The 24,310-nt window shown below is 37.5% G+C and overlaps 1 protein-coding gene across 3 annotated transcripts in view; it reads right to left on the bottom strand.

Annotated features, from left to right (window-relative positions):
- The window catches only part of TRPS1 (transcriptional repressor GATA binding 1), a 279,202-nt gene extending 258,906 nt beyond the window's left edge, over window positions 1–20,296 (bottom strand). For 2 of the 3 annotated variants that reach the window (XM_027973086.3, XM_042254375.2), the window contains exon 1: window positions 19,844–20,296. Coding sequence is in view for 1 of the 3 variants with exons in the window: in XM_060393462.1 (XP_060249445.1) it covers window positions 19,187–19,196 (10 nt within the window). In the remaining 2 variants the exon portion in view is untranslated. Of the gene's footprint in view, window positions 1–19,186; window positions 19,317–19,843 lie in introns of those variants that run through there. The other variant, XM_060393462.1, reaches the window with a different exon arrangement.
- Between the last annotated feature and the right edge of the window lie 4,014 nt (window positions 20,297–24,310).

Here is a 24,310-nt window from a genome sequence, read left to right as displayed (position 1 = left end):
GCTCACCAGGCATCCACCACATCAGTTGTGGCTCCAGGTCGCTCATTTCTATGCAAACTGTGGCCAGCCTCTGGCCAAAGTTTGCATGCCCTCTGCACCCTGATTTTCACAAGTGAAAACACGACGACCCATTTAATAATGTGCTCCTTCCCATCACTGAAGGGCAGCACACAGCTTTAGCAGACAGGAAACTCGCCCGGTGCACATGCTAACCAGCTGGCAAATAGACGCATCTTCAACAAAGTCTACTCCTCCTACATAGAGTCTGATAAGCTCCATTTTAAAGGAGCCAAAACATACATTTCCTTCCTCTATTTCTGTATTTAGCAGACACGAGAGCTGGACAGTCATGTCAGGGATTATGAAACTACAATAAAGAGATTTCTAAGCCATCAAGACTACCAGAACAGCAGGACTAAATTTCGCCTACTCACTTCCAACCAAAAATATGCACCCCTTCAGTTGTGGAAAAGTACAGAAGATTTAAAGGTCCCTACTCATTAACTAGAATGCACTCTTTCTAGTTAGGAAATGCTCTCTCCTGTCACTTAACTATTGTAAATTTCACACAGATAAACTCCAACTATCTCCTTCAAAAGATTTTTAAAGTTGCTGATAGACACAAGGTGACATCAGAAAACTATGTTTGAAAGATGCAATTAGCTAAGGTCTCTAGGGAGCTTCGGCATGTTTTGTTATGAAGGAAGAAATAGACATATACCAGTCCTACAAGTAATGAGCTGTCCTAGAAGTAAAGAAATTCACTACATAGATCCTCTCCTTGATTTCTCCTTCATGGTTCTGGGTCCATACAGATTTGGGAATACACAATAATAGCAAGCCTTAACAATTTCCCAGAATTGTTTAAAATAATATTTAAGTGCTTAACAGATTCACATATGAAATCAAAGGGACTTCCCAATTCTCAGATAAAAGAAAGTTTTTTAGTAAAAAAAAAAAAAAACTACAGAGAGAAGGCCAAAGATATGGTCTTAAAAAAAAAAAAGGCTTCAAAAATTGTTGCTTGGCTTTTAAGATGAAGTTAAAGTGATTAGTAAAAATGAAGCATTCAAAGAAGTCTCAGACATTCTTGTTTCAACATAAGAAACATCTCAGCTTCTATTATTCAGTTACCACTTTACTGGCCATCTCTCAAGGAGGCATGGATATGAAAAAGCAAAGAAGGGTCCAATATCCTCTCATTGCCATAAACCTGAGCTGCCCCAGGCTGCATTACTTACGGCTCTGCTCAGCTCCTGACAAACCCTATTCATCAATATCCTTGTTAGACCTTCCTAAAGTTTAAATCATTCTTGCTCCCTTAACATTCAGACATCAACCACTTACATGTAACTTTCACCGTGAAGCCAGTACATAAACCACAAACATCGGAACATAACATTTCGGCAGACAAATATTCAACATACAGAAGTTAAAACTATATATTTCTGACTCACGACCTTAAAGCCTAATGTTATCTCTCACATTGGGATTTTTCCCCCTTATATACATTTTTCATTTCTTCTATCATTGTTTAATTAAATTTTTTGGAGCACAGTTGCTCTACAATGTTGTGTTAGCTTCTACTGCACAGCAAAATGAATCAGCCATCCATAAACATATATCCCCTCCCTTTTGGATTTTCCTCCCATTTAAGACACCCCAGAGCACTAAGTGGAGTTCCCTGTGCTATACAGTAGTTCCCTTCAATTGTCTATTTTATGCATAGTATCAACAGTATATATGTATCAATCCCATCTCCCAATTCCTCCCAAGGCAACCCTTTCCCCCTTGGCATCCATACATTTGTTCTCTATGTCGGTGTCTCTATTTCTGCTTTGCAAATAAGGTCATCTATACCATTTAGTCCCAGGACAGAGGAGCCTAGTGGGCTGCCGTCTATGGGGTCACACAGAGTCGGACACGACTGAAGTGACTTAGCAGCAGCAGCAGCAGACCATTTTCCTAGTTAAACATATGTGCGTTACAGGCACATCATTTATCACTTTGCATCTTTGACTACTTCACAGCACTTCAACTGCAATGTCAATAAAGCACAACAAGGTGGTCTGGTTTTTCATTTTTGTATAGTTTGCAAAATGTACATGGGCCTCCCTTCATCTCATTTTCACTGACGCCGTCACACTTGGTTCAAGGACATTAATCAGCAAAAGGCAGAACTTGAAAGCACATTGCAAAATATAACATAAGTTGTAACCAGTCGTATGACATTTTAAGAACAATACATTAGGGTAGACTTCAAAAATGTTTATTAATTATGCAACATCAGATAATCCTTCTCCTCTGTGAAACCTGACAACCCAATTTCACAATTTTCTCAACATCTAAAAGCCTTACGCTCTTCTGGCCAAAGTATTCTCCTCTTCAGTGCCAATTTAATGCAACACTTTTGAGAAACCACTGTATCCAAGACACTGTATAAAGAATAGAAATAAGCTGGGTGTGCTTTTATTCTCCTCACACTTGCAATGGCCAAGTGATTCTGGTATGGGCTCTACTAGAGCCATAAATAAGTGAAAGCACAGGGCCAGGGTGTTTAAATCTCAGTGAGTAGAAATGAAAGGCTTCAGGAAAAAGAAATACAGAAGTTACCATTTGAAGAATAAGTAGAATTCCTATAAGTAAGACTGGATAAAACAAAGGTATTTCAGAGAGGGGAGAGCATGAAGGAAGGTAGGTTGGGGAAAGTTCTGGAACTCAATACTACTTTAAGGATAGAACACATGGTACTGTAAAGATGGAACTGGTAAACTGGGAGCAGAGTTTAGGGTCCCACATACCAAGCTAAGGATGACGAACAGATTCATAAACAAGGACCTATGCACTTGAAGGCCAGCAATGTGGCTCAGGTAAAGAATCCGTTTGCCAGTGCAGAAGACACAGCTTCAGTCCCTCGGTTGGGAAGATCCCCCGATAAGGAAATGGCAACACGCTGCAGTATTCTTGCCTGGGAAATTCCACGGACAGAGGAGCCTGGCGGGCTGCAGTCCACGGGGTCACAAAGAGTCAGAAAAGACTGAGCAACTAAACAACAACAATAATACTGTAATAACCAACTCAGTTCTAGAGGTGAAACCCTGGAGTGATTTCATTTGGATCAAAAGGTGCAAGCATACAATCCTCAAGGAAAATTGCAGCACTTAGGAGGAAAGTCAAGGACAGACTGGAACAAGTGCAGCAGGGATGCAGCGCCCCTTAAGCCAGGCCAAGAGAGATACTCAAGAGAATGGTTGGCAGTATCCGATTCATTTAAGACGTGCAGTCAGATGGAAAGACCATTGGGCCTGGCTGCCACAAGGTCACTGGTGTCCTCAATACAGCGGTGTCCACAAACGGAGTCATCCTGGCAGAGTGCATTTAGTTAAGAAATGGAGATGTACATGAAAAAAGCCTCAGATTTAGGCTCCCGATATTTTCCCCACTCGAAAGTTATTTTTACATCTGAGTAGGTTTACCTTTATCTGAAAAAGGGAGACTGGATTCCATATCTGGCTTAGAAACATTCTAATTAATAAATCTCAAAGAGCAACATTTTGACTTTGTGCCATGCCAAGTACAAGATGAAATCCATCTGGAAATAAATGAAAAGTAGCCTTTTGTTTCATTTTACCTTGTGTTTTTTTCCAAAACTGTCAAGGGAACTATATCATCTGCCAACTTTTCCCTAAAATCAATCCACTGCTTAAACCATAACCTATCTCTCAGCTTCAGTAACCATATATTAGCTACACAATCGCAAATGAACTTTTCTGAGATTTCGAGAACACTCTAAACAACTGCAGTTGGATTATAATCCAAATGAGCTCAAGATAAACGCCACGTAAAACCTTCTATAAAATATCCAGGATACTTTTTGTTCACAAGATGTGCTATGAGAACAAGCATAATAATGTTTTAACATTGTTTGAGAAGGCATTTACCAAAAGGAAGCTGAATATATTCAGGGAGAATAGTTTTGATTCAGGGAGAATCAAATAAAATTAATTGTATACTGTTTTATCAGGAAAGCAAATCCCTTAATAAGTGGAAAGAAAAGAATGAAATTTAAAAAAAAACCTCATCTTATTTAAATCTTATCTGGATTTGATATGTTTTAAAAGCCAACAAAAAAGTACTTTCTGATAAACAAAGCTCAGAGTAAGAGCCACTTTAAATTTATTTTGATCAGCAATGCCAAGAGCACAGGGATAAAGTTCCAATCTCCTAAAGTCAAAGGAGAAAAATAGATACTTGGAATATAGGGAGAGAATCAAGTAGAAAAATAAATTCCAAAAATAACATCAAGAAAATCATTAAGAAAGGCTAGGGCAAGATAGGTACTGATAGCGTTTCCTATGGTTTGATTAGGTATACACTGGATATTTAACAGTCAGGCCTCCCCCAAAATTATATAAAGAGATAATAGCCAGAGGAAGAGAAGGAGAAAAATCCTATTTATATAATAATAATGGAAGTTTTCAGCCTTTCTCTGTTTTGTATGCTCACTATACCAAAAAAGAGATTTCATGTAGGATGATCAGTGTAACAGTTTAAATGGCTCCTTAACCCATTTTAGAAGAATTGCTTTTTAATGTTAAAAGATCATTCCATTACTCTCTGACTTAATTATTTCTAACTGATTGATATAATTTTCCACAAGCAAACTATACCCTTTTAAAGGAATAACTGTGCACAGCCATTTATACAGGATTTTCACCTGAATGAAACACTAAAGAAACAAAACCACCATATTTTAAGGGAAAAAAAGAAAAAAAAAATCTGCCCTCTGGCTAAGAAACGGAGGAAAATACAGACAAACAAAAGCGAGACCAACAGGTATCTTCACATTGCAGCTCAACACTCAGGTACAAATACAGACCCTGTACCAAACCAGCCCATTTCCAGGGGCAGACACAACTTTTTCTGCCTTCTGAAGCCACTCTGAAAGAGTCTGGGAATGTGCTGGGTCCAATACTTGTCTGCAAGGCATTCATCACAATTCTTTAAAACAGAAATGGAAATGATGGCATGGAGGGAAGTATAAATCACAAATTTCACTCAAGAGGGAGTTGCATTAACACTTTAAATTATAAATATAACTATTAGGATTGAAAGATAAAAAGAAACAAGGAATTACATAAAATACCTCAGATGTCTAAAAAAGACATTTTTTCCCCCTGTTTTTTCCAATGCAACAGATTAAATGATTAAAATTAGCTCAACAATAATCAGTAAACAAATGTTAACTGCATCCATATTGAGTGGGGTCACAGATTAAAATAGAATGTTAAAAAAATGCCTAAAAATATAAATTAAATTTATATTTTAAAATATTTACTTTTCCCTACATGTAGGCCGAAATTTATCATTCAAAAGACAGGATTAATAAGAAAAGCATTTAAAATAAATGAGATTCTTTCATTATTCTTTTGTTAATTTGTTTTTATAAATGCTGAGGAGATTATGTAAAATGCCACAAATGGTTTCTCAACCACATTTTAATAACTAATTGCACATTTCAGGCCTAATCTCACAGATGTTTCTGTAGTTTTCAACCTGCCAAGGGGCTTGTGGGTGTTACAAATACTGAAATGTCCAGTCTCCCAGTTTCTTAGAAGATAAAAAAAATCCTTAATTCCAATGGGTTGCTTTTTAAAAAAATGGTCTCAAAATAGATAAATGTTGGAGGTATTTTAAGGGGAGAACAATAATACAAAGTACGTTCTTGTTAATGATTAATTCATAACCAATTCTTCAGTACCAACTGGGTTTTCTATACATGAACACAAAGAGACACCTCTTGTCAGGGGTTTGAAAGAACCATCAAGCCTAGATTTTCTGCTGTAACATTTTAACTTTTCACAGTAATTTCTAGACTAAATATTTGATTCTCGTATCTTCATAGATATTAATACAGAAATAATATAGGCTGTGTCGCTGCCATTTAGTCACTGTCATGTCCGACTCTTTTGCAACTCCCATGATCTACAGCCCACCAGGTCCCTCTATCCATGGAATATCCCAGGCAAGAATACTGGAGGGGGTTACCACTTCCTTCTCCAGGGAATCTTCCAGACCCAGTGATCGAATCCCTGTCTCCTTCACTAGAAGGTGGATTCTTTACCACTGAGCCATCAAGGAAGCGTCGATATGGAATATGCTAACTGACATTATATGATCATCAATTTCCCAATGCACATTAATGTGCTATTCTATTCTCCCACCATCACAAAAGAAAAAGAAAGATGAATGCATAGAAAATATTAGGCAGGTTTCCTCAACAAATATCAAAACTGTCTAGTGTGCTACGTATAAATGAGGATGCTGATCAGATGGCAATTCTAGTTTAGTCTTTTATTTAACTAGCCATGTAACCATGGAAAATCCACTTGACTGTCAGTTTTCTCAATTATAAAATGAGTCTGTTAGAATGGATAGATCTCATGTCTTGTCTATCACTCAAAACAGGACCAAATGGTTACTTTGACCAATACCTGAATTAAAGAAAAACAAAGAAACAAAATTTAAACTTGAACATCAGATATAAGACAGACCATTCAAGGAAAATCCAGCCATTGAAGAAAGAAATGTTTCATTGGCCAGGGTCTACTCTTCCTCAACAAAAAAATATTAAAAGATTCTCAAGAGTAGATCCACCAGTGCACAAGTGTGCAACATCGCACACTCGTGCACATGATGAAATGTATCCACCAGTCAAGGAGACAGGGGCAGCGCCCCAAGAAAATTCTCTGACTAAGCACTTCACTCTACATCTAACCTCAGACAGGAGATGAAATTTATTCTCCCCTTAGTTTCCCTGTGTACATGGTTTTATCGATGGAACATAATAAGCTAAAATGTACACATACTGTCGGGTTCACAAAGTTTGCTCCAATTTTATACACTCATCTTTTGTCAAAATAAATTTGACCAGCTATTTCTACACAAGTGTTTATGCAAAAAGGCCATGTTTTCTCCTACATTAGGAAAGAACTTTTGTAGAATTTTGTCCTTCCTTATCTATAGCTCGAGGCTTTGAACTAAATCTAAAAACACTGTCCAGGATCTTTCACCATATTCCAAACAGGTAATTTTTTTTTAAAGTATCTTTTCAAAATAACATTAAGTATGATCTGAAATCATCAAATTAGCCTAATTTCACAACACGTTTTGATTACACCAGGCCAAAAGTTTTAGAAAAACGTTTGCCTGACATCACGGGAATCAAAACAAGGAGGTGGTTAGTTGAAACGTCCACATTTCTACCAGCGGAGACACCAAAATACTGTTAAACACACGGGACTGGAATGGAAATAATGTCCTTTCTGAGAGTCAATTCCACATTCAGGGATTAGTCCGGTGATGTGTTCTGGTTACTAGTTTGCAATTTGGTATCTATTTCTTAGGGCTTGATGCACTTGCTCCAAATGAAAGTATTTCAAAATAGTCTGTAAGATGAATGTGCAAAGCCGTTGCTTCTTTAGGGTAGCAGCCTTATTTGGTTTACACAAAACTATAAGGATGCCAATCATTTTAAGCAAAGCAGCCTGCAAAAATAAATAAATAAATAAAATACAGGCAACACCAGAGACATTTCACTTTATACTAAACATTTCTACAGTAAAATATATCAGGTCAAAGTCTTCACTGTATACACAGTTGAATTTTAAACCTGCACATTTGAAAATATTTCACATTTTCTTACGAATTTTGAAAAATTCTGTAGACTATCTTAACACTATTTCAAAGTTGTTTAAATATTCTTCTTCTTTCTCCTTCAACCAAAATTTTTGATACAAATTGCCTAAGGATATAACTGAGAAACAACTAAATATCATGTTATTTTACACGGTTCATAATTTTGGCAACTAACCTCAAAGAATAAATATATGATTTTCAGATACCACTCCTGTTTGAAGTAAAAATAACAGCATGCAAATGGCATAAGAAAGGATTTCTACATAGCGACTCCTTAGAAATGACCAAAATATCTTATCACAGGAAGGTATGGCAGGGAAGCTCAATTTCTGATGCCCTCAAAATGAGTTTCTGAAAAGATAACACACACATACAAGAATAAAAAATGAATGCAAAATTAATTTGCACTTTATGGGAGATAAAAAGTGTTCTATAAGTAGAAAACTCTAAAAAGATAAAGTATTTCCTCTCCTTTCTGAAAGGCTTAAAAAAACAAAACTCAATATTTCAAACTTACAAGCAATCCAAGAGAATTTGGAAAATATTTCTCTAAAAACCAATCCAGAATGCAGGATGTCAATTTGAAAATAATGGAAGCATATTTCGTTTTTAAATTTGAAAACTTTTTGAAGACAAAAAAAAAATCAAGTTAACATCTCAGTGATTAACTCAGGGGCTGCATAGCCAAGAACAACTTTCAGCACTTAAAACATAAAACTGTCAGTTTCCTCTGCTTGGAGACAAAACATACAGAAAGCAAATATTCACTGCTCTATTTTCCTAGACATGAAAGACAGAACTAACTTTATAAAAGGTGATCACTGAATATTTCTACCTATTATCATATTTGTGCCACGGTTCCTAAAAATCAGTTACAAATTTCAAATCTCAGAACCATTTTTAGTAGATGGCTACTAACACTTCATTACCCTCCAAACCCTGATGGAAATACAGTCATTTATTGAACTTCACTTCAGCTCAAGGCACAAATATGTTAAACAGTCTATGCATGATGTTATTAAATATAAGCTACCATAAACAAGTAAAACTCTTTACTAAAGATATCAAAGGGCTGAAAGCATGATGCTTGGCAATCTATTTCTTGCAAATCTAAAGCATATTGATGGTGAGCATAATTTAAGTACTCTCTTCCCTGAATCAAGATACATTCATTTCAAGAATCATCCATGATCAAACGATCAAATTCATATTTATAAACTTGGAATACATAGCTGGGTAGAAGCACTGAGTAACTAAACTGCCTTATTTATTTGCCAGAAATATGTCACAGTTGGTGATTACAATTGTTGAAAAATTACACCAAAACTTTATTCAATTTCATTGGATGTATTTCCTCATAGAAATGGAATGGCAAAGGCCTGCTCAAGAGCAAACAAGAAAATCAAATTATTAGTTTACAGTATATAAACCTCTGTTTTTTATGCAGCTCCCTCCCCAAAATATAAATATTATAAAGAATAGAAGCAAAGACCCTAGAATTGGCTCATTTTTTTCACTGAAAGGAGAAATCTTTATTCCTCCAAAACCTGAAATATTCGATCCTAAAGAGGAAAAAAACAAACAAAAAAAAATGGTAATAAACCATAGCAGAAAAATTCAGAGGAAGCATGCTTGCTCTCAGCATAATTTTCTTTAGCAACCTGAGATGAACAACATCACGCTACCCGTGATCTCTGCTTACTCCTCTGTAAACCATCCAGAGGATTTTCAAAAAGGAAAAAATTCTAGTTCTGCTTTCAAATGCCAGATTAACTTACTGGGCCTCCACTCCTGAAGGGAAACAGCACAGTAGCACACCAGAAGCTGGAGGATGCTTTATGTCACGCAAAGCCGGGACTGGTGAGTGGGGCCCCAGTGGGCTTGCTCGAACTTTCCCAAGTACCATAGGCAACGAGGTCAGAGTCTTCCATGTCAAAAACATATCAATAAGTAAAGCCATCCACAGCAACAGTTCCTTATGTTATAACGGTCTTGTGCAGTATCCAAGTCCCCCTTCTGTTCTGTTTGTAAGTATATACATACTTACAAATCGTTCTAAATAGGAACCAAAAATGGGAAAAACAAAAAGAAGGGACATCTGCTTACACCAGTATCTACTACTCTGTTTTCCATTTCTAATCATCGTTGGTCTCACTTCTTAATTTTTATCATTGCCAGTGGAATTATTCAGGCAGTGAGACGAGCATGTACCCACCTAAGTAAATGTTAATGATGATTTACTGAACTATGCTAGGAGTAACAAGTACAAGACAGGTGTGTCAGCGTGTACACAAATATGCGGAACGGTAAAGAGTTAAATGTCTGACAAAGTGAACATGCAAAATCATGCACAAACATTTACACATAAAATGTGTACTTTATGATTTTTACTATTGGCTTGAAATCTTGAGCGACAGCTTTCTTACTTAAAGCTTATCAAAGTACAAAGAAAAAGTAAAATGTAAATAATGAGGGCACTCTTTCAACAACATAAATTGTCTTTAAGAACGGGACATTTCAAAGTAGAGTAAACACTGATGGGACAGAGAGTAAAATAAACAGTTTATTGTGATTGAGGTTTAGATGACATCGAGTTTCTTAAAGTAATTTACTACATCTTGCATCCAATGAATGTAAAGCAAATTCGTTCTAAATGCAAAAGAGAAACATCTCCTTACTATCTGCTTATAAATTACAGAAAATGAGGTTTCATATTAACCCATAATTACTTAAATGTGTAATTGCTTACACTGGCCACTTATACCTAAAGTTAGCTTCTAAAATGTACCTAAGTTTGCAAAACTGAGGAGTAAAATTTGCAATAATCTTTAAAAAAAAATACACTGTACTTCCAATAGTAAGTTAAAAACAGTATAAGACATAATCAGTTGTGTTTTTCAATTTATAATTTAATTAACGAAATTTTAGCAGCTAAATATAGAAAAATACACAATTTTAAACAGTCTCAAGGGTATATCTATAAATAACTGGTAAAGAACTATTAATCGTTCAATAATCAGACTTAAATGTATAGAGAACCTTTAATAACACGAGCCCTGATAAGAAATTATATATGTGTGTGTGTGTGTATATATAAATCACCAGTCTTAATTTCCATCAGTTGAATAGTATTTAAAAAAATTAGAACGACCTGGATTCTCTTTTCAAAAATATTTCATGGTATCAAAGTAAAGCAGGAAGAAATGCCAAAATCTCTTTTAGGAATTTTTGTATGTTCAGAAATTCTTAGTATTATAGTATTGAGAGATAAAACAGGCTGATATGTTTATTTCTACATCTTTTATAGCTAAGGATATGTGAATACTGACATCACAAAGAAGTCACATGTAAAAGTTTGTTTTAATTTGTCTTGCCAATCTTACCCCCCAGTTCAGAACCAAAATTTTAATTAAATAAACCCTCAAATAGGTGTTGGGATGCATTAGGTAATTAAAGTGGATATTACAAAGACTAAAGTCATTTCAAAAAATATGTAATATGTTAAAATTCCATTCGATGCCTGTAATGCAAAAACATTCTATACGAGTGAGAATATAGCTCTGTGCATGTACATGTACGCTCGCACAAAGTTAACGTGAAGTCACAAAATCATACCCTGCACTTGTGCATAGCTCAGAAGAAAAAAAACTGAAGTAGATTAGTAATGCTTGGTCCCTTTGCACATGAAGTGTATCATGTAATAGAGAAATCAGATTCCACAAACTAACTTCTGCCGTCTATATTTACACTATTTATAGATGTATCTGATCTCAGATATAATACATGCTTCTATACAGAGAAACAGAACTAGTAATTCACAAGATTCACTGAAAGCCACACTGTAGAATCTACTCAAGAAACATACATTATAGTAAAAATATTTGCTGATTTGTAATTTTCATAAATTCTATCCAAATTCAAGTGGAAAAAAACTCTGAAAGAAAAATCTTTTTCGTTTCTTTTTTTCTACAGCAAAAATATACTTAATGTCTAAATAGCATTTGTGGTATATCTATCATCCTATACTGGGTTTATTCTTGGTTACTATAATACTCAATTTAATAATAAAATATTAATGCTTTTTTTAAAGCGCCGGACACAAACATGTAATACAAATGTTTATTATTCTTTATAATCCTACACTACTCACTATCATGAATACAAATAATTAACAGATAAAGCAATTATAAATGCAAATAAGAGAACCATGCTTCTATCAAATAAAGGGAAAAAAATCAGAAAATAAAGTATGGGCCCTTGTATATTTCCCTCTAATACTATTACAGAAGCCTTAAATAGCTAATGGTGTCAGTCATTTGTTTATTTGTGTTAAATAAAGTGAATATATAAGTCAACTTCTGACTTACTTAAAAGTATTTAGAACATTTTACAGAACTTATTTTGACTGTGTCTATTACCTAGATACTGAAGTTGTTGTATTGTGTTGCTTGATGAAATAGAACATACAGCAACCCTCAAAACCAGTATTACAAGCCTGGCAAATAGCATCACATTTGGGTGACGCACGGAATCCATCACCCTAGGGAAAAACGCATTGGATCATAGTACGAAGTCTTTACATGTTCCATATTATTTCTACATAACGTTTTAAGATGACAGAATTGTAAACTATAAAGTGCTATTGCATAAAAAGATATATTCAGGAACAGCACTGTCACTTAACTGCTCCTCTCAATAAAAATTTGGGACTTAAAAAAAAAATTATCTGCAGAACTATTTCTTAAAATACACCGAAAGATGGCATTTTTGTATAAGGGGTTTTTTTGGTGTCATTTCTTAAATTCCTTAGTAAATTTAGTGTAGATATAAGTACTGTGATCATGATGGCTTTATTATGTTTAAACTCCACTTACTTCAAACTTCAAGACTTTATAAGGTAGGTCATGCCTTAAAAGATTCATGGTTTAACGTATAGAGTTAATTGTTTAGCAAAGTGGATTCCACCTTCAAGGTGTATCTTAGTATTACCCATGCACATATACTACATACGTAAAGCATACCTGCGAGAGCATGCGCACATATCAGCAGTAATTGAAACTTACCCTGATACTTCAAGCATTTGCAAATATAATGCTAGATTTCCTCTCACATTACAGACATACTACTGCTAATAACCAAAGTATTACACAAATTAAAATGTTACCTTTGTTCAAACAATACTGCAGTTCATTATATAACAGAAAGTGTCATCCTTAATCGCTCAGGAAGGAAGATAGTGGTGGATTCTTGGAGAAGTGGTGCGGAATGGTTTGAGGCAAAACCGAAACATATTGTTTAAGTAAAGCTTAAGGGGAGGGGATCATATGCGCAATTGATGGGGTTTTTTTTTTTTTTTTGGTATCGTCTTCCACAAAGCCTCTCCAACCCCTCCCCAACACTGAACAGTAAACAAACTACTGATATTAAAGGACTGCAGCACTAAATACCTCCCTTTGCCTTTTTTTTCCCTTCTTGCAAAACTTTATTACTGTTACCTCTGTTTTGCAGTAATAAACCAGCATTCAATCAACAAAACCGTAATGACAGAGATATATTTGAAAACTTTGTAAAAAATAAAACAAATCAAGATTCATGTTAAGATACTTTTGCTCTGCTGATGTGAACAAGTTACAGTTTAAGTTCCTACGGTTTCTCCTGACACATCCTTATGGTAAGGAGTGGTTAGCAGAGAAAGAATGTTTCTGATCTGAACTGAAGTCTATAGTTATAAGAAAAACTGAGAAAAACGTTAAGGTAAATCAAAACTGTCAAATTTTCATGCAGGGAATTCTTTTAACTTCCCTGAATATACAAGATGCTTTTAATGGTAATTACAAATTAAAAGACATTTTAAGGTATCTGCGAGATACCTAATTTTCAGTATGCATTATTTTTTAAACACATTCTGTGTAAAAGGGGGCAAATAGAACCTCAGCACAAATTTAGGGTTAAAAGCGAAGTCCAAGACAGGTAATCGTAAGATTTAAACCAAGACAAGTGACCAGTAAGATCTGAACCTTACGAACAATCCTTATCAGAAATTTTGATACTTCTGACCCCCCAAATAGGGCGGAGGGCCTCATTTCTGGGTGCAGTGTCTCTCCAAGGAAGGAAAAACTGCTACAAATCTTTTTGCCTTCTGAAAAGATTCTCCTACTTGCTAGCTTCTGAAGTTTCCCTGATGTCAACCAACATCACCAAGATAACTCTAAACTGGAGAAAGTTCTGTTTGCCTGTACAAGCCAGGAAGAGAGAAAATGACTATTTTATAAGAAAAAAAAAAAGAAAAAGAAAAGAAACTAAAAACACTGTGTGATAACAGGGTTAAAAATTATCCCCTAAAATTGTGAGGGGAAAAAAAAGAGCCGCCCACACAAACTGACCCTTAAAATTAACGCTTTCAATATAAAAATATATTTTTGTAAAGTTTCACCTATTTTCCTTCCACTGCACATAAAAATGATTAATGTCAGAATGAAACTTCCACATTTCAGACTCTTGCTAACAGGTGTAGCATTCTTTACATAAACATATTCATTGACCTGTCGCCATTGATAATCTTAATTAATTCATCGCAAATTAAACAAAAACAAATGTTTTACTCTCCACCTCCCCCCCAATAAGAAATAACGCAATACAAATACCCGCTCTCCCCCAAAAACCCAAAAACTGTTTAAGTTATGGTAACCTGAAATGCACCATCCATCACAGAGAGCAATTGGAGAAATCCAACAGGGCTCAGCAGGAAAGATTTTTAATAACAGATTGAAAAACAGAATAAAAATAACTGCATCAACAGAGCCTTTCTTCCTCAGGCCACAAGCCCGTTCTTACTTGAACTTTTTTTTTTTTTTAAATGGCATTTTGGCCACTAAAACCAATCCAGAACATTATTAAAAGTTAAAAGCTACCAATTACTTCTGTCTGTTCTTTTAAAGCAAAGTTTGGCATTACGTCAGTTGGTTTAAAGAAAACAAGAAAGAGAGAGAGAAAGAGTAGGAGAGAAAGTTTCCTGCTTGTATAAACTAAACCACCAGGGAAGGTGTCTAGCCACTTGTAAAGTATTTACTGCAGGTTTTTAAAGAGCTAGAAACATTTTAAAAATTAAAAGTTTTCTTTCTCATTTTTAATGAAATGTACTTAGCAACGGAAAGTGTTATCTTTCATGTCTTTCTTTGGGGTATTTCGATGCTACTTGTATTTCAATCACAGCTTTGAGTCAGAAAATGATTTCCACTGATGCTTCAAATGTGAAGGGCATAGATAATTTTATCTTCATTTTTTGCTACCTGGATTTGTGCTCTTAGGAGAAAAAAAAAAGTTTAACGATAAAAAGTAGACATTGCTCCTATAACAGCTACCGCAGCTGCAGTGACCATCTAGGCTTATTCATCTAACTAACTCTTAACAATTCAAATCATTTTCACCCACAGATCCTTCAGTAAATTCAGCAAAGGGGTATCCTTAAACCCAATGCTCTCTTTCTAACCTAAACCAAGTCCTACATTATTATACCCATCAGAGAACCAAATCAAAAGCCAACAAATTCAGTTTTCAGGACTCTGAGAACCACTGAGTGGTGGGACAACTCTAAAGGTTACCATAATAGCAACATTAAAGACATTATTTATAAAGGTCACATGTAAGTGATAGAACATCCTATATAAATAAACAGCCTAGGACCTACTAACACCCGAGGATAAATTTTTAAAAGTGGTTATTCCCTCCGCAAAACTCTTTGCTACTGAACAGTGTCTAAAACACCACTTGGTATTTTAAAATATTTCCTTTACCTACTGGTTAAAGCTTTTAGGAGATAAATAATTTAAAAAGTCTCCTCAATTTTTTTAACATAAAAATTGCAGAGTGCATTAGTATTCTCTATCTGTGATGAGAGAATCAGACTAAATTTCTACTTGATAAAGGCTGTAAGAGTTTCTTCATATTTTATCTAAGGGGGACCTGCCAATTTCATAAATCATAACTAGACTAGTAACAAAGAATTCAGTTCTTTCTCTATGGTGGGATCAAAAGATGAACGCAGTTATCACATAGATAGACAAAGTAAAACCAAGTCTAGACATGCCGTCATTAATTTCCCCAAATTTCAATCAGCAATAAATAAGGAAGCTAAATGAGTAAACAAGACTCAGAATTAGTTATCAAGGCTATTAGTACTGAAAACCAGCAAAACAGGGGAAGAGAAAGAAACCTCTGTTACCTGGAAGCTTGACCAAGGATGAACAACAGAAAAGCAAGTCCATAAAACTTGCCTGTTTTTATCAAATTGATTGTAACTTGTGAGCTGCAATATTTGGGACAGGACTGTCTGAGTTTATAGTTTTCTGTGCCTGCCAAAAACAGATGCAAACTACCACACTGACTGTCCTGCGGAAACTAAATTAAGCAAAGGCAAATACCAAGTGGAAAGTTGTCAGCCTGTTGAATGAATAGCTGCATTTTACACACAGAGACTATCTTAATGAGAATATGTTTTAATGTGCATCAGTCATTTTCAGTGCATCACTTACTGCAAAAATAATAATTTCCCCTTTAAATCAATTATAAACACCTGCCCCTAACTTTATTAAAGTCTGATACACATAATAGCATAGTGCCGTTATATTATTATTATCAAAGGGATACTGAAGGGGAAAAAGTCTTACACACATGTATTATAAGGAACACTTAAAGGCTGGTTATCTATATCTGTGTTAATTGCAAATTCAAAATAAAGTTTCAGCTCAAAAACAATCTGCTGCAAGCCTCTGAAAACTTTCAATAATGTTTATTTACTTCAAAAAAGAAGATAAGACAAGAGTTTATTAAAACTTACCACAAATGTACAGATCATTAATTGCAAATTATATTTCTTCTGCATTTCTTCTCCCTGGCTAGCTCTCTCCACAAGATACGCACACACACACACACACACACACACCAAAAATAATAATAACAACAACAGAAACATCACTGAAATACTAGAATCTTAAAAAGCAGCTTTTCCACAGATAAATTCACCTCCCTGCTTTGAAGGTTTTCCTTATGAATGAAGATTTCCTTGTGTGTAGCGAGACCTACCCTGTGGAAATGAGAGTAAACTCAGGAGTGGTACGTGACTTAAAAGAAAAGTAAAAATAATACTGAAAATACGGTAGGACCATGTGTAACTCACTTATGACTAGCACTCTCATATGGATTCTAACCTATTTTTAAGCAAGTATGAAGATGTTATAAAATCCTTTAAAATCTCACTCTTCAAAACACTGAGCTCTAAAATCAAGCCAAACTTCCCAGCCACGATGACACTCTTCTTCTTTTAATATTACCTTTAAGAGACAAAGGACCAAATCTAAAAAGCAGCAAAGACCCTGGAAGCGTCTAAAATTCAAAAGAGTGACTAACTTTTTTGTGAGGAACTTGCTATGTTTCACTGTTTATTGGGAGAGTGTCCGACTTCGTTACTACATGTGGAAAAGCATTCTGCACACACAAATCCTAACATATAACAGATAGATCAGGAAGCCATAAACATCAGCTCGCCGATGGTAAGTAATACTTTGCCAAGAGAGTATTAATAAAGACCGACCGGGAATGCCTTACATTTAGAGAAATCAAGTCCGAATGCTGGCACCAAAACTCTCTTTCCCCTTTAGGAATTTTATTTTCACATTACTAATATCCAGAAATCGTTATCAAACTTTAGCACGTTGGTGGCCCAGTATACAACTCGATCTAGAGATGTTTCCATTCAAGGGTACAGCTTTAAAAGGAAGTTATGAAATCTAAGGACAGAGAAGCTCTAAGGCCCATATGTTTGACTTGTTAAGATTAAGCACATCATTAATAAACTTTCACTTAAAGGTAAAAAAAAAAAAAATCCTTCAAATGTTGGTATCATTTCCAGACTGTCCTGTCAGCATCACAACTTACAGGAAACGCTTCATCTTCCCATACAAACCCTGTATTTATTCACAACCCTGGCATACGAAGGGAAAGAAAAAAAGCCCACACCGTTTTAGAGCTAGCTAGCTTTTATATATTAACCGGTGGAATATCTGAGAAAGCGGTCTAAGCAAATGAGTAGCATGTCAGAAACTTGACAACAGTGAGCTCAGGAACTTTCATTCTCATTTTGTCCACGTCAAGAACTGGCCGCCCTCATGACTTTTTCTTCGCTGCCCCTTGCATTTTTAACTCTGGCAGGCTTTTCTAAATGATCAACTTTTCCTAAAACCAGCAGGAAAAGTAACATGATGCCAGCCAAGATCCATAGGTTTTAACCTAAGAGCTGGAAAACTCGAAAAAGTGGTTGGAAGCTTCCTAGTTTATTTTTGCTTTGGACAATCACATTTTCAGCCAACGACCAGGCCTAGAGTAAGCATTTTTGGGTAATTTCGTCCGGGGCCCTATCTGTATTTTCCCTTTGTACTTAACTGTCGCTCTCAGTCCCTTTCCTGTTCACCTGGTGCGTTTACGCAAGTTCAATGAATGTCCAAAAGTTCAATGAATCTCCAAAAGTTCAATGAATCGGCCTAACTGGTCTGCGATTTGAACGTCTCCGCTAAGCTTCTCACTTCACTTACCTCACTTAAAACTCTAGCCGTGATTTCCAAAATAGGATAAGGATGAATACGCTACTATAATTTTGATTCATCATTAAGCTTCATCGCTCTCACTCAAAAAACTTTCAAAGACTCAATTCTGAGGCCTAAAAAGATATGAGGAAGTAAAGCGAGACCTAACATCTAATATTACCTCCAAGATTTCCCTCTGAAACCCACCAGTCCCTCTAGCCCTCTAACTTAAATTGCTTTAGAGTCTTGGGGCCATAAAACAGTAACTGACTTCCTTGGGGAAAAGGGGGAAACACCACCAGCTCACACAGGTACTAACAACAACAAAAAAAAGCTTTCCCAGCCACAAAAACAGCTTTGCACTTCAAACGGCTCCCACCGCCGCCTCACCCTCAAATTATTCATGGGGTCTCATAACCTTGGAGTTATTTGAAGGGACAGCGGTGTTTGCCTTGGCCTTACAAAGATGCGTCTCTCTAGAACCCAAACAGGAACTGGACAGAAGGCGAAGCGCCCGGCTGCCTGGATGTCCCACCGCTGTCAGGCATTTCATCACCGGCCAGTGTCCGCTGACCCGCGACCCAGGGCGCATCATCCGCACCGCAGAGGAAGTCTGTCCCTTCCTCGGCCCCTACGGAAGCGCCCCGGCGGCGAGGCCTGCCACATGGCACGGACAGGGCACAGACCCCTCGGCCCGGCTGCCCTGAGCCGCGCAGGGGCGGGGGCACCGAGGGATGCGACACCCTCCACCTCCAGCCCAGCTGGGCCTTTAAGGGGAAAAAAAGTTTGAAGCCTGGCTTTGCAAACTCTTCAAAGACAGCGCCAGTCCTGGGCTGTTTTCCCACTTTGGGGGACCACACGAAGGCCCCTCTCTGAGACCCTTCCGACCCTCCCGAGTTCGCCCAACTTACTACTCTGCATGCCGGTGCCTAACCTGCTCCCCGCTTGTCAGGAGCCCCAGAAAACTTGCGGTGGCGGCGGCCCCTCGGGTCCAACCACCCCCAGCTCCTCCGCTGCTCCCGGTAGGAGAGAATTAAAATCAGCCAGAAAGAGACAGCGAGGGGGGAGTGGGGCTGCGAGGGGGAGGGGGCACCGGCCTGAAACTTCTTTTTTTGGCAAATGGGGATTTGTTTTTCCTCCTCCCCGGCGGCTGAACTTGACCCTCCTGACTCCAAGGGCTACTGCAGTTTGAAGTCTGTCGTTTCTAAGACTCAGATGCCTCAGACCCACGAAAAGGGGGGGGGGGGGGGTGGAGAGCAGAAGGGAAGAAAGAAAGAAAGAAAGAAATCACACGCGCAAAAAAGGAAGAAAGAAAATGCATGTGAAACCCGAGAAGCCTGAGCTTGGCTTTCTGCACACTCTCCCTCTGCTCTTTTTTTTTTTTTTTTTCAAAGAAAGTCACTTTTAATTCCCAGGGCTCCCCGCTCGCGATCGCCCACATTTTGCGCACACACGCGCGGGCGCAGCACTCGCGTCGCGGCTCCGCGGGCCTGGCAGAGGGGCTCCAGCGCCCCCCAAGCTCCCCGCGGCCCCCGGCCCCGCGGCCCGCCCGGGCCTCCCCTCCTTACCTGTTGATTAATCGTCAAGAACACCCTCGGCAGCCCGAAAGATGGTGGCGCGGCGGCCAGAGCCATGAACCGTCTTCGTTGTTTGCAGAGTTGATCTTGGATTATTGGAGGGGGGGGGAAGAAAAGGTCTTTCCTGCCTCCCCCCCTTTCCCTTCCCTCCCCCCCCCTTATAAAAAAAGAGAGAGAGAGAGAGAGAAAGAGAAAGGAAATAGAGCAAGGATGTGCCCGGTGCCGGGTGGGAGAGGGGAGGGGGGGGGGGGTTGTTTTTTGTTTAAAAAAAAAAAAAAATAGGCGAGAGAGCGATGGAGAGGACGCGAGGTCTGGAGAAAGGAGCAGCACCAAAAAAGAGGACGCTTGAGATTGCAGTGAGATCGGGTCTTTATCAGAAATGTTATCGCTTGTCAGGACCTCAGTCTCCGCGCATTACGTCAGTTTCAAGACACCAACACTATTAATATCAAAGGAGCCTTCGCGGAGGAAAGCGCCACCCCAGACCAAGCTCCCTTAAAGAGACAGCGCGCGTCCCCGCGCCGCCGCCGCCGCCGCCCCGCCCGGCTCTGAGTACCCGCCGCCGCCGCCCGCCCGCCCGGACCGGCCCCGGCCGCGACCAGCCGGCTGCGCGAGAACTTCGCCCGAGTCGGAGCGCCGCGAATGAGAGCTGCGCGGTGCAGGGACCCAGCTACCTTCCCGCCCCGCCTCTCCCCCCTCCTCCTCCCCCACCCCCCATGTGGGAACGTGCGGGCTGGAAAAGGAGGAAAAATCCGCAAGCTTTAGGGATAATGTGATAAAGACAAGGACCTACCCTGGGGAGTGGCGGGGGGCGGTGGGGGGGTGGACAGGTGGGGGCCGGTGCAGGGCAGCCCAACCGATAGTCCCCAAACACTCGAAGATGCTCTCCTGAACAATCAAAAGAACTCTAAAAGTGTTTACCTTTTCGGTTGCTACTTTCCTTCTCGCTCCCAATTAAACAGCGGAGGATCGTGTGTGTGTGTGTGTGTGTGTGTGTGTGTGTGTGTGTGTGTGTGTGTGGCCCCTCCCCCGCCCTTTTCCTAGGACTTGCAAGTCTTAGGACACCTAGTCGGTGGTCAGGGTTTGCCTTGCGTATGATGGCCAGAGGGCTTGGAGGGGAACAACTTGAACTCTATCCTGAGTTGGAGAAGTGCGGACTGAGGTTGCTATGGTTTTCTGAGCTGGAGAGAAGCTAGCAAGCTCAATGGGTGCTTAAAGGGGGTAGGACAAAATAGATAAAATGGGGACATTATTCAAATGCAGCAAGATTAATACCTGCTGCTCTTTGGGGGTTTAGAAGCAGATAAGGGATTCCGAATTAAGCATGACATTCTTTTTACCAATTCACATCTTCAGATACTCTCATTGTTAAATAAAATTCAACATGAAGTAACTGAATCGAGAGGTTTTTTTTTTTCTTTTCTTGAACTTCTAAAGATCAACAATGCATAACAGAAGATCAAGACAGGATTTGAAGTATAGTAGGTGCTAAAAACTAAAGAAACATTTCTTAGCCATTTGGACTTCTTTTTCTTCAGTGGGGTGACTTTGGCGTGTTTTTCCTCTAGTGAAAGTCAGTTGAAGCTAATTTTGTGCTACAAGAAAAAACATCTTTCCTTTTCCAAACTACAAAATGATTAAAATTAGAGTTTTAGAGAGGTACGGCTCATGAATCTGTGAGTTGAGGATGAAGTAATTTCCTCCAAAATATTTTTCACTAAATGATTCTCGCATCTTCTCAGAGAAAAGATGAGCATATTATCAAAACATATTATCAGAAGTGAAAAAACCAATCATTTTTTAAAAATATGTGCTCTTTAGAACTTTTCCTGTAAGGTCTTCATTTCTGCTTAACACAACTAGGCAGACAGATAACATGAATCCATTCTGTAACACTTTTGTTCCACAATTGTGTCCCATACACTTCTTTATGAGCAGATAAACAACAGCACTTTTGCAGTAGAAACTAGTCAGGTAAAAGAGTCAAAACACAGTTCTACAGTGAAGTAAACAGTGTATCTCTAGAGCAGTAAGAAGACAATGAATCTCATATGCATGGAGTTATTCATATTTTATCATCAATTTAAACGGATTTGGAAAAAGAGTTAGATTTATATATGGTCTTGCTTGCAGGGAAAATTCATATCAAACTCTTCAGTAAATCTCATAGTCACCTACTAATGACCACCTGCATATTTCCACACTAGAGTCATTTAATACTGTCCACCACCAATTTCCACTGTAAAAAAAATGCATATATTAAATATAGAATTTTATTTTCTTTTTTAAGCCATAAATTAGCTTACCAACTTTTATGGAAATATGCACTGGCACAGTGAGAAGCATTTTTATTCAGGGGTAAAAAAAAAGATCTGAGTGAAACATTCTTTAGCCATGACTAACTAAAAATATTAGATAGAATAAATTTTGAAACACGTTTCTAAATAGTAAAACCATTTGTATTTAAAGGGTTAATACTACCTAAAACTGCTGAGGCTGGTTTGGAACTGATAAAAAGCTGAGGCTATAGCATCCTACCAGCAAAGTTAAATAGTACAATCTATCACTAGTTCCTAATCTCCGTCTGCTCCCCAAGATTTAAATGGTATTTTAAAAGGGGACGTGATCTTCCTCTCTGTCACCCTCAAATCTAAGGCAATCCTCAAGATTGTAAATTTACTCACATGGAACAATCATTGATTAAATTGGTTAAAAAATAAAATTACACGCTTTTGCAAGCACAAAACCCTTGAGATGGCTGGTGTTTTTCCACCTGTAATAATAAAATTTTTGACCATTAAGTGTACCCCAAATTATATATTATATAAAAAGTTAAAGCCGAAGGTCTGAGGGTGAATTATGTCCTTTAATTGAAAGGATAAAGTTACACTCAGGTACTAAGCCAACAAATTCATGGTCACTTAAAAATGTAATGAATGAAGTTTCACGGACTCAATTTTGCTGAAGTTTGCCTGAGAAATGAAAAATCTCTTCATGTTCTTTTAGTGTTTCGAGTTGGAATATACAGCAGATCAAAATACTGTCTGTATCAATCCATTTATATTAACCACAAAAGATCTGTAGAGAACTTAATAAAAGCACAAATATTTTTTGTAAACTTTTTCAAGCAAATTACTTATTTATTTATGAAATAATTTATGAAGAAAATTTTTACCTCATGGTTTAGATATATTACATATGCTCTTGATTGACACAATATGTTTAAGCTCAAAGGCCCTCGAAGCATTAGCATTTTTTAATTCTAGTAGGAATATTTCAAAACAACCAGCTAATACATGAGGTCATAATTGTTTGACAGTTGTTTTTAATATATAAAATAAGTTATGTATATTGTTTTCCTTCAAATGTTTGTTGATTTGTTTTTATAGTCCTGACATTTGCATGGCACAAACTGAATTAGGGGAAATATTAAAGATTTATTTACATTTATTATCTTCTGCTGTCAAACATATGCAAAGCTCTTAAAACCATTCTCTTCTTTTATACGCAATGCATTTCTGAACAATGGAGCCTGGATGTTAAAATGACAACCTTGCTTTTTGAAGGGTGCACCAGAAAATAAAGAAGAAATTAAGAGAAATTTTAAAAAGCAAACAAAAGGAATAACTTCCAACTAAAATAACTTTTTTATGATCTTCCTTAATTCTTTGAATTCTGGAATTTTCTCTCAAGTCTGGACCACTGATGAAACAATTCCTTGAGTTGTATTAATGTTTATTTATTTACCAAAATTACATAATACACTTTTTTATTTTAGACATTCCTTTCCCACCTTTTCTTGTAGTTTATTCATCAGAGATGCAAAGAGGGATTAGTAGTTAAGCATAAACATACTTGTCTTACATTTTCAACCTTTTAGCGCATAACTTACTTACAGTCCCCGTGCCTGTAATCACAATGATTTTACCTGATGGAACACGTATTTCAGAAATGTAATCCAACTGTTTACTCTAACACGTCATAAATTGCAATTCCTTTCAGAAACCTCAAAGATTGACAACCCTTGGTCCTAAATGCCAACTGCTTTACCACATACTATCAAGAAAATATTTATGTATTATTTGCTCTCAACTCCGTACTATATCATAGGAAATGGAAGACCATTTTGCCTCCCAGCATATCAGAAGCAATTATGGAAACAGGCGGCCCTCCTTCAGACTGAGACTGAAGCAACAATGTGTGTATCAAGGGTGAACTTCCCCGAGTCCCTTTCTTCTTGCAATCACACACCACTCAGCCTTTAAAAAAAAAGAAGAAAAAAACCCTCTTATGCGCAAATTATGATCATTTTCCAAACTACCTATTTCTGAACACCTCTGGGTGAATTTATTAAAGATAAATTCAGCTTTAAATAGCCTATATCTGGTTTTCAAATTCACACTTAAACACTTGCCAATCCTCCCCCTGCAATATCAGGCAACTGCCTAGTTAAACAGA

This window comes from Ovis aries, chromosome 9 (genome assembly GCF_016772045.2).
Source record: "Ovis aries strain OAR_USU_Benz2616 breed Rambouillet chromosome 9, ARS-UI_Ramb_v3.0, whole genome shotgun sequence".
In the NCBI taxonomy this organism is placed as follows: Eukaryota; Metazoa; Chordata; class Mammalia; order Artiodactyla; family Bovidae; genus Ovis; species Ovis aries.
The sequence above is the reverse complement of the archived record's forward strand: the minus strand, read 5'-3'. Positions and strand labels throughout refer to the sequence as shown.